General features: G+C 38.6%; 1 protein-coding gene across 2 annotated transcripts in view; it reads left to right on the plus strand.

Annotated features, from left to right (window-relative positions):
- Positions 1–14481, plus strand: part of rem2 (RAS (RAD and GEM)-like GTP binding 2) — a 34476-nt gene extending 19995 nt beyond the window's left edge. Inside the window, exons 5-6 of one of the 2 annotated variants that reach the window (XM_079819033.1) lie at positions 10763–10856; positions 11024–11939. In XM_079819033.1, the coding sequence (XP_079675159.1) occupies positions 10763–10856; positions 11024–11096 (167 nt within the window). In that variant the 3' untranslated portion in view covers positions 11097–11939. Of the gene's footprint in view, positions 1–10762; positions 10857–11023 lie in introns of both variants that reach the window. The other variant, XM_079819032.1, reaches the window with a different exon arrangement.
- Positions 14482–15897: the final 1416 nt, after the last annotated feature.

The following is a 15897-nucleotide window of genomic DNA, read 5'->3' on the forward strand; positions in this document are numbered from 1 at the left end:
CACTCTCGCTCATATCCAAGGTAAATCATCAACACTATCATCCCTTACATGTGTTTTATCACTCTCACTCAAATCCAAGGTAAATCATCAACACTATCATCCCTTACATGTGTTTTATCACTCTCGCTCATATCCAAGGTAAATCATCAACACTATCATCCCTTACATGTGTTTTATCACTCTCGCTCATATCCATGGTAAATCACCAACACTATCATCCCTTACATGTGTTTTATCACTCTCACTCAAATCCAAGGTAAATCATCAACACTATCATCCCTTACATGTGTTTTATCACTCTCGCTCATATCCAAGGTAAATCATCAACACTATCATCCCTTACATGTGTTTTATCACTCTCACTCAAATCCAAGGTAAATCATCAACACTATCATCCCTTACATGTGTTTTATCACTCTCGCTCATATCCAAGGTAAATCATCAACACTATCATCCCTTACATGTGTTTTATCACTCTCGCTCATATCCATGGTAAATCACCAACACTATCATCCCTTACATGTGTTTTATCACTCTCGCTCATATCCAAGGTAAATCATCAACACTATCATCCCTTACATGTGTTTTATTGAATGTAACATTGAACATTGTCCCTTCCATCTGATAAAACCGAACTCAGACCACCTCCTTCAGGCTGTCTCGAATTCGTTACCCCTGAGCTCAGCTTACCCAGGTCCGCATGACCGCTTTCACATTACCAATTTTCTTGTGAAACATGCCCCGTTTCAAGCTAAACTGCCAGTGTGAAAACGCCCTCACATTTACATCATGATATAAGCAATATCACACGATTAACGAGTGCAATATCACACGTGTTCTGTTGTTTTGTCCAGAATAGCACGAGTGCAAATGTCATACTGATCGTATACAACAGTTTAATCAAATAAATAAGACAACTTTGTGTTTTTAGACACTATTGTCTGTTTTGCTCAGTTTTTCCAACTAAAATATATAGACAAAGCAGAACTGTTCGTCTCCGAACAATACACAGTGGCGTTTAATTTTTGAATCCACGCTTTGAATGAATCAGGTGAACCAATTATTCAATGGACCATAAAGAGAACCATTTACTTCACTCCTGAATGAATCAGCCGTTTGAACGAATCAAATGAATGAATGATTCAATGACTTACTCAATTATACACTTACCACCACCTACTGGCAGTTTTAGTTTCTTATTTATATAATTCAGTATAATTTCAAAAAAAAAAAAATTATATTTCCATATTAATAAAAACAAACATTAAAGGTATAGTTCACCCCAAAATATTTATTTCTGAAGCTACTTTTTGTTAGCCTGTTTTGTCCGCCCTCCTACGTACTTCTGCTCAATTTTCATTTCTCTTCAGTAAGTTGCCTGGGTTTGCGGTATATTCACTCGTTTTCTCCGACCAAATTTTAACCGGTCCAATCAGTGAACAGAGGAAGTGGCTGAGAACGATGACGTTGATGTCGCGCACTAGTTTGAGTTGGAGTTCAGTAATGGCGTCAGAGAAAGATGCGAGCGAAGCCATTCGGTCCGTTGTGGCAACGCTGCCGAATATCCAGAAGTTAAAGCTGGAGCAAGAACAATCTTTGCTGAGTTTTGTTGGTGGCCATGACGTTGTGGCCCTCCTCCCCACGGGGTTCGGGAAAAGTTTGATTTTAAAGCTCGCTCCATTAGTGGTGAAGCTAAGGCAAATGCATGACGTCACGACCAAAATTTAGCGATTGGTTATGGAAGATCCAGAGTGGCTCTGGGCAAATCCAATAGTTTTAAACTTCGAGGAAGTTAACGCTTGTCAATGGAGAGTGACCAGACTCTCTGTACAAATTAAATGTACGAGAGTCTGGTAGGTCCAGGCTAACTTTTTGTAATGTCTATTTGATTTTTTACACAATAATGACTTTAAGTAATGGGAATAATTTCTCAGTCAAATTTGATTGTGGATTTATTTGCGATTCATTTGATTAATTAATCGCCACATAGAGTAATTAATTAGATTAAAAAAATGAATCGCTTGACAGCCCTAATTATAATATTATTTTATTTATTTATATATATATATATATGCATGCATGCATGCATGCATGCATGCATGCATGCATGCATACATGCATACATACATGCATACATGCATACATACGTACATACATACATACATACATACATACATACATACATACATACATACATACATACATACATACATACATACATACACATACACAAAAACTTTCAGTCAAAATTTTAAGACTTCAAAAATTTTGCTCTAAGAGTATTTCACAAAGCATTTTAGCGCTAAAACCAGCTCCTAAATCTGTGAAAAGTTTGGAGTAGTCAAGAGGACTCCTAAATCACAACGACCAAATCACAGAGAATGCGAATGGCTGCTTCCGGCAATCCGCCTCAGAAATCTGCCCACAGGCACTGTACACCATTGAGGAAACAGGCGATAGAGCCTTGAGTGCTGAGCCTTTTCTTCATAAATGCAATAAATATTTTGATTTATAGATTTCAATCTGAGATGACATAACATAAAGGTTTATTTATATACAGGCAATATGCATTGAATGATGGAGAATAAAACATTGCAGTCAAGTTAAAAATAATGTCCCATCGTCTGCGATGATAGCCTTGTGGGCAGCTCGAGTTTGAGTTCTGGCTTGTGGGCCTTTCTCCCCTTTCTCTCTCCCACTTTGATTCCTGTCTACTCGTTGTCCTATCATAATAAAAAGGCAAAAATGACAAAAATAAATCTTTAATAAATAAATAAAAAAGAAAATAATGTCTGATTACCTGTGGCAGTTGTTTCACGAGTTACAAATGATCGGATAAGTAAAAGAGTAAAATAAGCGTATTTGGCGTGCTGTCCGAGGGGATCGAGGGCTCCGAGCTCGGAATTCAGCCCAAACCCAGAGTATTCCCCTGAATCTCTGGCTGAGAGTGAGGAGTTGGAGTGGTGGAGGGATGCGGAAAACTGTTGAGATAACTATATGAGTTGGCTGTGTATACTGTACGCCTCCTCTCGAGCTGATTAGATAGACTATTTGAATGTACTGCTCCCAAACTTTGCTTGTAAAGTATAATTTGTGGCTTGAATTCTGCCATTTCTCGTGATGCAGACATGTAAGAGGCTGACAATTAGCTAACAATTAGGTTAACATATACTTGTTTAATTAATTAGTGACTTAAAATATTTATTTGAATATGGAAACATTCTCATTTTAAAACCTTTATTGGAATATAGCAACATGATACCTCGCTCTACAATATTTGATTAAATCACTGACAGAGACCCCTCCCCCATCAGCCAATCACTGTGTGTATAGTTAGTAAGCTTGATGACATCATCCATAGCAACGAGGTCAACCCCGCCATTTCTCTTAGCTTAAGACTTCTCTCTATTCCTTAGTAAAAGTGTGTCTCAACAGCTTGTGAATAGGTTTTAAACTCTTACCTAAGAACTTTTACTGCTATTTAGGAGAACTCTTAGTGGTAAGATCAAATTTTTTATGAATACGGCCCCTGATGATTATATATTATTGTTTGCAGAATGTCATGTTTTCTGCAACATGCTTTCAAAGCTAGCTTGCTTTTGCTAGCCTGTACCTTTAAAATGCTAAGTTCCCACCCTCCCTTCAGAGCATCTCCAAAGCCACGCCTCCTCCAAAACACATGAATGGGCGTCACGAGAGACGCTGTTAAATTACCTCATGTCTCAGAGCACATAACATTACAATAACAATGAACCTAAACAACTTGCAGAGCTCTTGTACCACCTGACTGCTGCAGATTCATTTCGGAAATTAATAGTGTTGACACAGAAACGCATAGCCTAGATCCGAGTCTGATGACTAGCAGGGTAAACGATTGACCGCAATGATTGGACAAACATTTTTCCACAGAAGATATTATATGTACGTTTTAATAATTTGACCACTTCTATTATTGATTGCTATCAGGATGTAAAGAGAGTTTCAACCAGTAGAGCAAAAAGTGTTATAAAAAATGCCTACCCTACCTTTAAATAAGCACATATCTACCTACAATATTGAACATTGTGTTTTAAAGTTGCAGTTAAAATCCACATGCCCCAAAAAATGTGTAGGTGCATGTGTCCCCTTGGCATAATTTGGCATAGTGCATCTTGTTTATTCTGTAGTCATGCTGCACCTCTCTCTCTCTCTCTCTCTCTCTCTCTCTCTCTCTCTCTCTCTCTCTCTCTCTCTCTCTCTCTCTCTCTCTCTCTCTCTCTCTCTCTCTCTCTCTCTCTCACACTCATCTGTTTGTCATGCTTGGCATGTTTAGGACATTGTTTTGTGTGTTTGCTCTGTATTATCTCTCACCCACAATGTGCTGGTGTTACTATCTTTATGTGTGCGTGTACGTATGCCAATGCTAATACACGCTCTCATATTCTCTCCCTCACACCTTTCTTTCTCTAATTCTCTCCTTCGCCTGCGTGGTGAAGTGAACCCCCTGTGCCATGTGTTTGCAGGACTGTGATAAGGAGGATAAGGAAAGAGGACAGGGAGGCTTATAGTGTGTTGTAATCATTAAGAAAATGGTGTGCAGGCACTTTTATGTATTAGAGCTGATAACAGGGCGGTTCCAGGGGAAGGACGACATCAGAGGTGCTCTTTTCTTTTGGAAAATTACATCCAGTATAAGCTGTATTCTTCTGTTTCAGTCACTTGACTGTGTTGTTCATCTGTTTACCGACAGCAGGGCAAATGAATGGCAAATCAAAGCAATGAGGAAGTGTGTGTGTGTGTGTGTGTGTGTGTGTGTGTGTGTGTGTGTGTGTGTGTGTGTGTGTGTGTGTGTGTGTGTGTGTGTGTGTGTGTGTGTGTGTGTGTGTGTGTGTGTGTGTGTGTGTGTGTGTGTGTGTGTGTGTGTGTGTGTGTGTGTGTGTGTGTGTGTGTGTGTGTGTGTGTGTGTGTGTGTGTGTGTGTGTGTGTGTGTGTGTGTGTGTGTGTGTGTGTGTGTGTGTATATATATAAATACAAAAAACATAAAAATCAACCCAAAATGTATTCAGACACATTAACATTTTCTCACATTATCCCAGTTTATTCACTATAGTTTAGAAAATGGTAATAAACAAGATAAGAAAAGTTAAACTGTGTCAGAACATATTCATCTTGATAATGTCAGATAACTTTGCTAGAAAGGTATGTAATGGATTATAATCAACCAATCAGCTGTCAGCTGTTAAATTTAAGTACACAATTTGATAATACCAGTGTAGGTCAACCAATGGCCAAGCAATGCTTCATTTTGTTCAGTCTGTGGTGTAAAAGGTCATATTAGCAATACAAAAAACAAACAAAAAAACACTTAAGCAAAACATGGTCAGGTCAAAGTGTCTAAATAATTTATATATACATAATTTGGGATATGAAAAAATGTTTTGGAGACCTTAGATCAAATCCAGTCATCAGTGTTTTTGTAATCACTCCCATTAATTTGCCCCGCTGTTGGTCATCATCAATAAGGAATTGTAAGGAAATGTAAATGGCCAGCATGTGTTGTGGGAGGTTGCAAAGGTGCTCATATGCCATTGCTAAGAGGTTCTTCAGTGTGTTGCTATGCTGTTCGGAGTGGTTGCTAGGGCATTTATATGGTGTTCTGGGTGGTTGCAAGGGCATGGATCATTTGATGCTATTAAGTTTCTAAATGGTTGCTAATATGTATATATATATATAATATTGATCTAAGATTGATTGCATAATGAAATTGTAATATCAAATTTCAAGGTGACAGTAAAGATGTTTATAATGTTACAAAAGATTTTTATTTCAAATTAATGTTAAATAATTGTATCAAATATTAAGCAGCAGTTTTCAACATTTGATAATGTTTCTTAAGCAGCAAATCATCATATTAGAATTATTTCTGAAGGATCATGTGACTCTGAAGTAATGATGCTGAAAATTCAGCTTTACCATAACAGGAATAAATGACATTTTAAGATGTATTAGAAGAAGAATAGAAATCAGTAATTTTATTATATTTTTTCACAATATTACTATTACAATATATTTTTTGATTAAATAAATGCAACTTTATGAGCATAAAAGACTTCTTTAAAAATCATCAAACAATCGTACTTGCCGCAAAATTGTAAATACACTTAAAATACATTTTAAGCCTTTTTTAAGATTTACACAATTTAATGAATAGTAAAATTCCTTAAAATTGAATTGAATAATTGATTAAGGATTATTCAATTATACAATTCAATTTGATGGAATTTTAGAAATTCAGTTAATTCGGTTGCGTAAATCTTAAAAAAAGGCTTAAAAAAATGTTGTGTGTAGTAGTTGCTTGGAAAAAAAAAGAAAATTAAAACAAAAAGTTTTATTGATATTCAACTTTTATATGAGTTGACGGTTGTTATCAGCTTTGTTGCCTATTTGAAATTGACAAAACAGTTTTAGAGATGATGGTCTATTGCTATTCATGTAAAACAGATAAAATAGCTGTCTGAGAATGTTACAGAGATGCCTTAAAGACGCTTTGATAGCACTCTTCTCAAGCTGCACAATTTAAATGGATCATTCAAAGAGCCAGAGCACAAACTGTATGGGTCGAGTTATGCGTCAAAGTTTAATACTTAGGCGGTAACATTTTACAATAAGGTTTCATTAGTTAACATTAGTTAATGTATTAACTACATGAACTACCCATGAGCAATACATTTGTTACTGTATTTGTTCATCTTTGTTAATGTTAGTTCATAAAAACACAGCTGTTCAAGGTTTGTTCATGCAGTTCAGATTTTAATAAAGTATTTGTAAATGTTGAAATTAACATTAACACAGATTAATAAATGCTTTATAAGGGCAGTTCATTATTAGTTAATGTTAACTAATGTGAACTAATGAAAGTTATTGTAAAGTGTTACCACTTAGGCTTAGGGGTTTGTTCAAATCTTTAACCCTAAGCATCACTAACAAGCACATAAGATGGGTGTGGCAGGGAGTCAAAGAGGACGGTTATATGGACACATCTGTGCTCAGCATATTTATTCCTCCGGGTGCCGCAGCTAGTGTGGTCATCGATTCGGAAATGTTCTGCATCTCGCTTCCTGCCTCCGATACAAACACACAAGCGCACACTCACTGTGTACTCAGCTTCATGTAAATGGGTTTAATTTACATTCTGTATTTGCGAGTCAGCTATTTGATGCTGACATTCAAGCTGTATTTAAACAGGCGCACTGACTCTGGATGCGTACATGCTGTAAAGTCATACAGGCTAAATCACTGAAACGGAGACGCCCAACCTTTTGCTGGCAAAGATGAGTCTATAGCCGTAAACAAAATTTATAACTCTGTGGATTGTGTGATGCTACACGCATGCAATAAATCTCCTTTCTACTGTGGCACAACAAATGGGTTCCCCTTCTTCCCCATCTCGCTCTCTCTCTTTTTTAAGATAACAGAGACCATTGTTTTATGGTGGTAATGTCCTGCGTCTTTTATCATTTATTTTGTCTATATTGTGAAATATTATTACAACTGTTTTCCACTTTAAAGGGTAAATAACACACACAGTTTCTGCCAGTCTCATGTTAATCTTGAGTAGTATTGCATCTTTCATATCTCCGAAGAGTCTTTAGTTTTATTATATTTATAAAAGACAGATACACCGTAACGATTCTTTCCGAAAACAGCCAAGCTCATGCAGGTGTGCAGTGGACGGAGCTAAAGAGACACGAGCACACACACACACACACACACACACACACACACACACACACACACACACACACACACACACACACACACACACACACACACACACACACACACACACACACACACACACACACACACACACACACACACACACACACACACACACACACACAAAATACATCTTGGCATTATCCCTGGATAACATTCGATTCACTATACTGTACGTTCGTGTTGTTTACATTACATTTGATGCAGTTTTACTGACTGCAGAAAACGTCTGCAGTTTCGACTCGTGGCAGGGAACAAACAAACATACTTGCAGAACTCCGTTGCTGCTCCGGAAAAACAAACTGCATCCACTTTTTCCTTAAATTCCTCATGAAATCAAAATCGATCGTATTTACTTTGTTAGAACACATTACAGGGCTTAGGGTGAACAATTAATCCGTGCAAGTTAATTCACAGAAAAAAATTGTTTGCCGCGGTAATCTTTTAATCAAAATCTGAAAAGTAACTTCCGGTCTGGATTGGCGTTCCCTTTCCGATGACTGCGGTGTGACGGCTTAGGTTTGAATATCCTTAACCACCCCCCTCCAACCCTTAGTTTGCTATGAGCGAGAGATGGAGAGGAGGAGCGCTGAAGTGAAACCCTGCCCTCTATTCAATATTCCATTTCACTTGGAAAAACGTCACAGCACTGAAATAAAATCAGTTGCAATCAGACTTTAACGCTGGGTTATTTGGGAAGCTGAACGATGTTATTTTACCTTCACAACCAAAAACACTTCTTTAGTGACGTTGATTTTGTGGTCTAAAAACAAAATGACAGCACTGCTGATGGCTACCATAACTTGCTCTCGCTCTGATTGATGTGCCCACGCACTCATCCAGGAGAAGTGCCCATACAAGCAATTCCGCCCTTTATGAAGTCATACAGGGCCAAACTCGAAAAAAAAACTTTCCGAAACTTGTTTGAATCCTTAAGGAGTGTATTTGGCACAGAAATACTCCGTCATCCATTTTTTTTCAATTTTGGCCATGTTTAGCATGAGAATCCATAAGTCAGAATGCATGAAAAAGCATTTGACCATGTATTTCTTGCTGAAGTTTCGCATGATCCTTCAAAAAACATTCTAATATGCTTATTTGATGCTCAGGATACATTTCTTATTTTTAATCAGTGTTTAAAACAATTGTATGCTGCTTAATATTTATGTGGAAACTGAGATATATTTTTTTCAGGAGTGTTTGTTGAAAGGAAATATAAAATAATATAGCATTATTTTGAAATATAAATAATTATAAATGTCTTTACTGTCATGTTTGTACACTGATTAATGTATCCTTGCTGAATAAAAGTATTAATTGCTTCCAAAAATAAATCCAAAGTTTTAAATGTCTATTTTCTGTATGCATTCCTGTATTCCTTCAATCAAAGACAATGTCAAACAATTAAACAATGGGGCAGGGCCAAACATACTGGACCTTTATGATTAAACAGGCTTTATTTGCTACTGTACCTTTAAAAACACCATGTACAAACCAAAAATTATTCAGACACCAGATATAATCTTTTACTAGTGGGTGCAGGACACTAGTTCATTTATGTAAGTGTTTTGCTTAATTGCTAATGTGACCTTTTACACCACAGACTGAAGAAAATGAAGCATTGCTTGACCATTGGTTGACCTAAATTGGTATTATCTAATTGTGTACCTGTGTATCTGATTGTAGACAAATTACATACCCTTTCTATCAAAGCCATCTGACATTATCAACATGAATTTCTTCCTACACAGTTTAACTCTGAGTTCTTGTCATATTTTATTACTATTTTCTAAACTATAGCGAATAAACTGTAATCATGTGCGAAAATGTTGAAGGTGTCTGAACAAATTTTGGTTTGACTGTAACTGAACCCTGTTGCGAAACCTCTTTGCATAGGAAATGAGTATCAACACTTGCTAACAGGTTGTAGGTCCGCTATTCGATCCAATCTAGTTGCCACTACTCCATCCTTTCAATAACCATCTCTTCGCAAAGCCTGTGACAGATTGTCAAAACAATGCATGCCGAAATGTGTCACACAAACTGCTAAGGTTTAATTGAAATGATCAGGGACCTTGGTAGGCATAAACATCAAGCCACTTAGGCCTTGTCCACACTAATACGTTTTCATTTGAAAAAGCGTATTTTTCTCTCCGTTTTGGCCTTCCGTCCACACTGAGATGGCGATTTAATTAGCGAAAATTAAGCTTTTTGAAAGCACTCTCCAAAGTGGATAAATTTAAAAACAGCGTTTTCGCGTTGCAGTGTGGATGGAGGTATTTGAAAACGTTGACGCATGTTTAGTCATGTGATACATTGTACGGATAGATATTCATTTTTATACCGGTATTGTGCCTGTTCTGTGCTATTCACTTTCACACAGTTGCTAAAATATGTTACTTTGCACACTCCTCATATCACAGTTCGGCAAAGATGACAGAAAATGTACTTTCATTTGCTGTGCGGCAAAACATGAGAGCAGTTGCTTTTTAGACCAAACATATAATGGTGAGTGAGTGGGGCCTGGATGCATCAGCGAATGGTGAAATATTTTGCCAAATAAAATGATCCTGCCAGAAGAATTGCATGATAACTGCATATGTCTTGTTCCGTCTGTATCATCTCAGTGAGCTCAGTGTTTCCCGACGTTTCAGTGTGGATGAGAAACTTTTGGAAAACGCTTGAGAACGTGTGGACGGAGAGCGTTTTGAAACAAAAACAGTTTTCAAATGTATCCGGATTAATGTACACATGGCCTTATTTCTAAAGTTGAGATCTTTCAGAAGGCTATGATGACAGCCAGGAACACAAAGTTTGGTGGGCTTGTTGGTAGTCATGTACTTCACCATTTGAAATAGTATCTTCTAATTCTAAAACTTATTAAAGTTTAAATCAAACTAAAATCTTAATTTCAGTCAATTTATTGGCATGATAAATGTTGTCTGTTTCCTCTGTTTTTCTCTCGGTTTCCTCCTCCTCCTCATCTGTTTGCTTCTTCTCTCAGGTCATGTCACTCATTCACAATGGTGCCATCTAGTCGACAGTGATCTAATTCAATCCTGTCCACACACCTCCGAACAAACACACCCACACACACGGCAAGCATTTAGCCTTTATTTCTCCTTTCCAACAGCCCCTCCGTGCTCCATTAAGTCCCACTCAATTGATTCAGTTATCTAACGCTAATCTGTGTTGATATGACAAGAGATTGTCAAACTCCATCTGCGTCTGTATCACTCAACCTCTCTCTCTTTTTCTTTCTCAGAGGCGCACTCCAGCGCAATGATGTTTGGCTGCCTGTATCTGGAGCTCTCCGTCTCTCTGGACCACCGCACTAATGACCTCCTAGAAGCGGCTGTGAGAGCGGCCCGGGGCCACAGTCTGGGGCCCGGCTGGACGGAGGGATCCCCCGCAGCGGCCCGCCGAGAGAGCCTGACCAGCAGGGCCAAGCGCTTTCTGTCAGGGCTCGTTCCGCGCTCCCACCTCGGCCGAGACAGGGACAGGGAGGGCGACAGAGACCTCAGCAGACACAGAGGAAGCAGAATGCTCAGGCAGAAGTCACGTTCTTGTCATGACCTCAGCGCTCTAATGTAACCGAAAACGACAGAGAGAGAAGGGAGAAGAGGTGTTAAAGCAGGCTAGAGAAGAAACTGCATGTGAGATTGACAGGTGAGGAGATAAGAGACAGTGTTGCCGCACCACTTCACAGAGGAGATAGTTCTCCGGAGATATTACCTTAACTAGTATGTGTGAAATTAGTTGTTTATACCAGTCTCTCAGTCATCGAATATGACAGTGGTGCAGCGAAACCTAGCGGTGTATAAACTATCCTGACAGAACATGATCTTTATGGTTTGCGAGAGGCCTGTAAACGGACAGGCCAACACAAGTATAGCACCGGATATCAGTATAATGAGTATATCATGCTGACCGTGGCAGGCTGTTAGTGGTGATAGAATAGCTCCTGTAGTAGTCCCTGTTGAGAAGCATGCTGACACAGCACGGATGCAGAATCGTAGTAAAATATTTGTAGTAAAAAAAAAAGGCCCACCAGCATAGGATAAGATGCTTTAGTTAATGCATGGATTTAGCGGTTTAGCTTTTCTCACTCTACCTGCACAACAATAGCACATTTTCAGGTATAAGGAAACCAAATAAAGTGATTTAAGAATCAGTCATCGAGAAAAAAAAAAAACTGTTGGTCGTTAGGGCTGCACGATATTAGAAGAAAAACTGCCATTGCAATCTTTTTCTGCTAAATGAAAAAATACAGGAATTTTCCCCAGGTGACTTAGGTTGCTATATTTGGTAAAATATAATAATTCTAGAATGATTAGGGTAATTTTCTTGAGGAGTGCATCGGCATACTGTGCATCCGGAAAGTATTCACGGTGCTTCACTTTTTCCACATTTTATGTTACAGCCTTATTCCAAAATGGATTAAATTCATTATTTTCCTCAAAATTCTACAAACAGTACCTCATAATGACAACGTAAAAGAAGTTTGTTTGAAATCTTTGCAAATGGTAAAAAAAACAACAGCATGTACATAAGTATTCACAGCCTTCGCTGGATACTTTGTTGAAGCACCTTTGTCACCCGTCTTTTTGATTATGATGCTACAAGCTTGGCACACCTATTTTTGGGCAGTTTCTCCCATTCTTCTTTGCAGGACCTCTCAAGCTCCCTCAGGTTGGATGGGGAGCATTGGTGCGCAGCCATTTTCAGATCTCTCCAGAGATGTTCAATCGGGTTCAAGTCTGGGCTCTGGCTGGGACACTCAAGGACATTCACAGAGTTGTCCCGTAGCCACTCCTTTGTTATCTTGGCTGTGTGCTTAGAGTCATTGTCCTGTTGGAAGATGAACCTTCGCCTCAGTCTGAGATCCAGAGCGCTCTGGAGCAGGTTTTCATCAAGGATGTCTCTGTACATTGCTGCATTCATCTTTCCCTTGATCCTGACTATTCTCTCAGTCCCAGTTCTGAAAAACATCCCTACATTGTGATGCTTCCACCACCATGCTTCACTGTAGGGATAGTATTGGCCAGGTGATGAGCGGTGGCTGGTTTCCTCCAGACATGGCGCTTGCCATTCAGGCCAAAGAGTTCAATCTTTGTTTCATCAGACCAGAGAATTGTGTTTCTCATGGTCTGAGAGTCCTTCAGGTGCCTTTTGGCAAACTCCAGGTGGGCTGTAATGTGCCTTTTGTAATGTGTCTTGCCACTCTACCATGAAGGCCTGATTGGTGGAGTGCTGCAGAGATGGTTGTTCTTCTGGAAGGTTCTCCTCCACAGAAAAACGCTGGAGCTCAGTCAGAGTGACCATCGGTTTCTTGGTCACCTCCCTGACTAAGGTTGCCTGGATGCCAGCCGAACTTAGCCCCGCCCACAACATTGTTACTCGGGCAGTTCGGTCTGGACTTTCTCCGTAGAGAAGTAATTATGCCCGAACAGAAACTGTTCGGACCAATGAAATTGTCAGGGCGGGCTTTAGACGATGATCAACAGTAACGTAATCATCCACGTCATCAAAGGCGCTTGGGTTGAATTTGTTCTAATCCTAAACGGAGAACTTGTTCGTATGTGCATTCACCTTTACTATTTCTCTCAGAAATGATGATCGTGTTGGTAAGTACTCTGTGTATCCTTAAATTATTTTTTTACAACACCGACAAAGATCGTTTACACTCATCTTTTTCTTCTAACGTTAGGCTACTTATTCCAGCGTGCGTGCAGACAGGGTTGCCAAGTTTTTACAACAAAACCCGCCCAATTGCTAACGTTATTTAAAACTAGCCAAAAACAAGCCCAATATCTTTCCGGCGGGGTTCTCCGGGGGAAAAAAGGCATTTGGGGGGTAAAATATGTGTTATTTTGGCAGGGCTGCCTGCTAAAATTCGCATTTCTGGGTCTGTATATCACATAATTGGGTCGCTTCAACCCGCGGACTTGGCAACACTGTGTGCAGTTGAGTTCTGTTGACATTTGACAACTAACGTTATGCGTCGGTCCGTTGCTCTGATTGGTTGTAGGTCTATCCAATTGAGGTCTTTCCTGGTTCGGTTGAAACACGCCCCATAATCACAGCCCAACGGAGCAGTATCAGACTCATATTCTGACTAGAATTGAGTATGACGACGTCAGGCTATGACTAAGGCCCTTTACCCCCGATTGCTTCGTTTGGCTAGGCAGCCAGCTCTAGGAAGAGTCCTGGTGGTTCCCAACTTCTTCATTAAGCCACTGTGCTCATTGGGACCTTCAATGCTGCAGAATTTTTTCAGTACCCTTCCCCAGATCTGTGCCTCAATACAATCCTTTCTCGGAGGTCTACAGACAATTCGTTGGACTTCATGGCTTGGTTTGTGCGCTGACATGCACCGTTAACTGTGGGACCTCATATAGACAGGTGTGTGCCTTTCCAAATCATGCCCAATCAACTGACAATCAATTTGCCATAGGTGGATTCCAATCAAGTTGTAGAAACATCTCAAAGATGATCAGTGGAAACAGGATGGACCTGCGCTCAATTTTGAGTATCATGGCAAAGGCTGTGAATACTTATGGACATGAGATTTTTATTTTTGTTTTTTAATTGTAATACATTTGCAGATATGAATACTTTCCGGATGCACGGTATACAATTCTTTTAAAAATAAATATAAAAAATGACTTTTTACTCTGAAGATTTTTTTTTGTGTGTACTTTTAAGGGATTCATTATTTTGAAAAACTTGTGAAAAAAAAATGTGTGGTCACACTTTAGTATACTCTCTTAAAGAAACAACCCAAACCTCTTAATTATTTATATATATATATATATATACTATAAATAAATCATTTTTATGACTTTTAATTATTAAATAAAAAATATAAACAAAATAAGAAATATATTGTAATACTATTGTACTGTGAAAAAAATCTAGTATTTAATTAAAATGAAAAATTATTTTATTTGTAGTGCAACTATAAAATTACAATACAAAATTTTATGTCTTGATTTTTTTCATTTTCAAACATTCAACTATCCAGTATTTTTTGCCACTGTGTAAATGAACACAGTGCCACGCTTCACTCTGAAACATACAGTGCATTTATTTATTAAGTCTTGGCATTTTGATAAAGCCGATGTCGCAACATTGGTTTAAGGAAATTCTTTCGATATATTGTGCAGCCCAATTAGTCGACCACGAATTGGAGTAATGTTATGGTGGTTACGACTCTGAGAGATACTGTGTCCTAACCAGACGTAGTCTCGCGTAGCCTGGCATGTCGAGAAGAAGAGAAAGTCTAACCGTCATGTAAAACTACATACAACAGTTTGTTTTATTTTCACACTACGTATAGGGGCATGCTTGTCTGAAATAGAAACCAAAATAATAGACTGCTGTATAAAAAAAGTATTAAAATAATGGCAAATAACAGTTTGAACAGAAAAAATAGTGGAAAATGTTCAAGGGGAAAATTTCTCAGATCCAGTGATTACTTCCTCCTCAAAAGTGCTCATTTGTCCTTTTAACTTGGCTTTACTTAACTTTTTAGTACAATATTAAAAGCCAGTGGGAAGGTCTTTGATGTTTTATGGAACAGGATTTTGAATCAATGAGATCTCATTATAGGCAGGGCTATTTGGCATCACAGCCAAAAAGTTAAAACCAAGCGACCTAGAAAATAGCTCTTCATTTGCATCACATCTGGTTAGGACACGGTGTTAATCACAATGTGAACTGAACTCATGACAGTTCTTATGACATGTACAATATTTAGTAATACAGATCAAGTTTAGTAATTGTCTAATCTCATCCAAACGATCGACGTGGTGATGTTTCCTTATGCGGAGACACATGACACCCAGGGAATTTGCTTTGAGACTAATCACAAAGCTTGGTGCAAAATGTGGGGGTGAATCAGCACAGCACTGCAGAGGAGTGCTAATGATATTCCGTTTTTTTTTTTTATTGTTCTAGTATAAACAGCCGTCCAGTTGCGGTAATTGAGAATTGTACCTTCAAGGGCCTTGTTTACAAGCGGAATAAACACTTGCTAAAATAGTTTGCATATGCGGTTTCCGTAGCGTGATGAACGATTCAACTGAAAAAGTGGCGTACAGCTCATTGAACAACATATACTCTTGGTTTGTGGTT

This window comes from Gobio gobio, assembly GCF_949357685.1.
Source record: "Gobio gobio genome assembly, chromosome: 6".
Taxonomy (NCBI): domain Eukaryota; kingdom Metazoa; phylum Chordata; class Actinopteri; order Cypriniformes; family Gobionidae; genus Gobio; species Gobio gobio.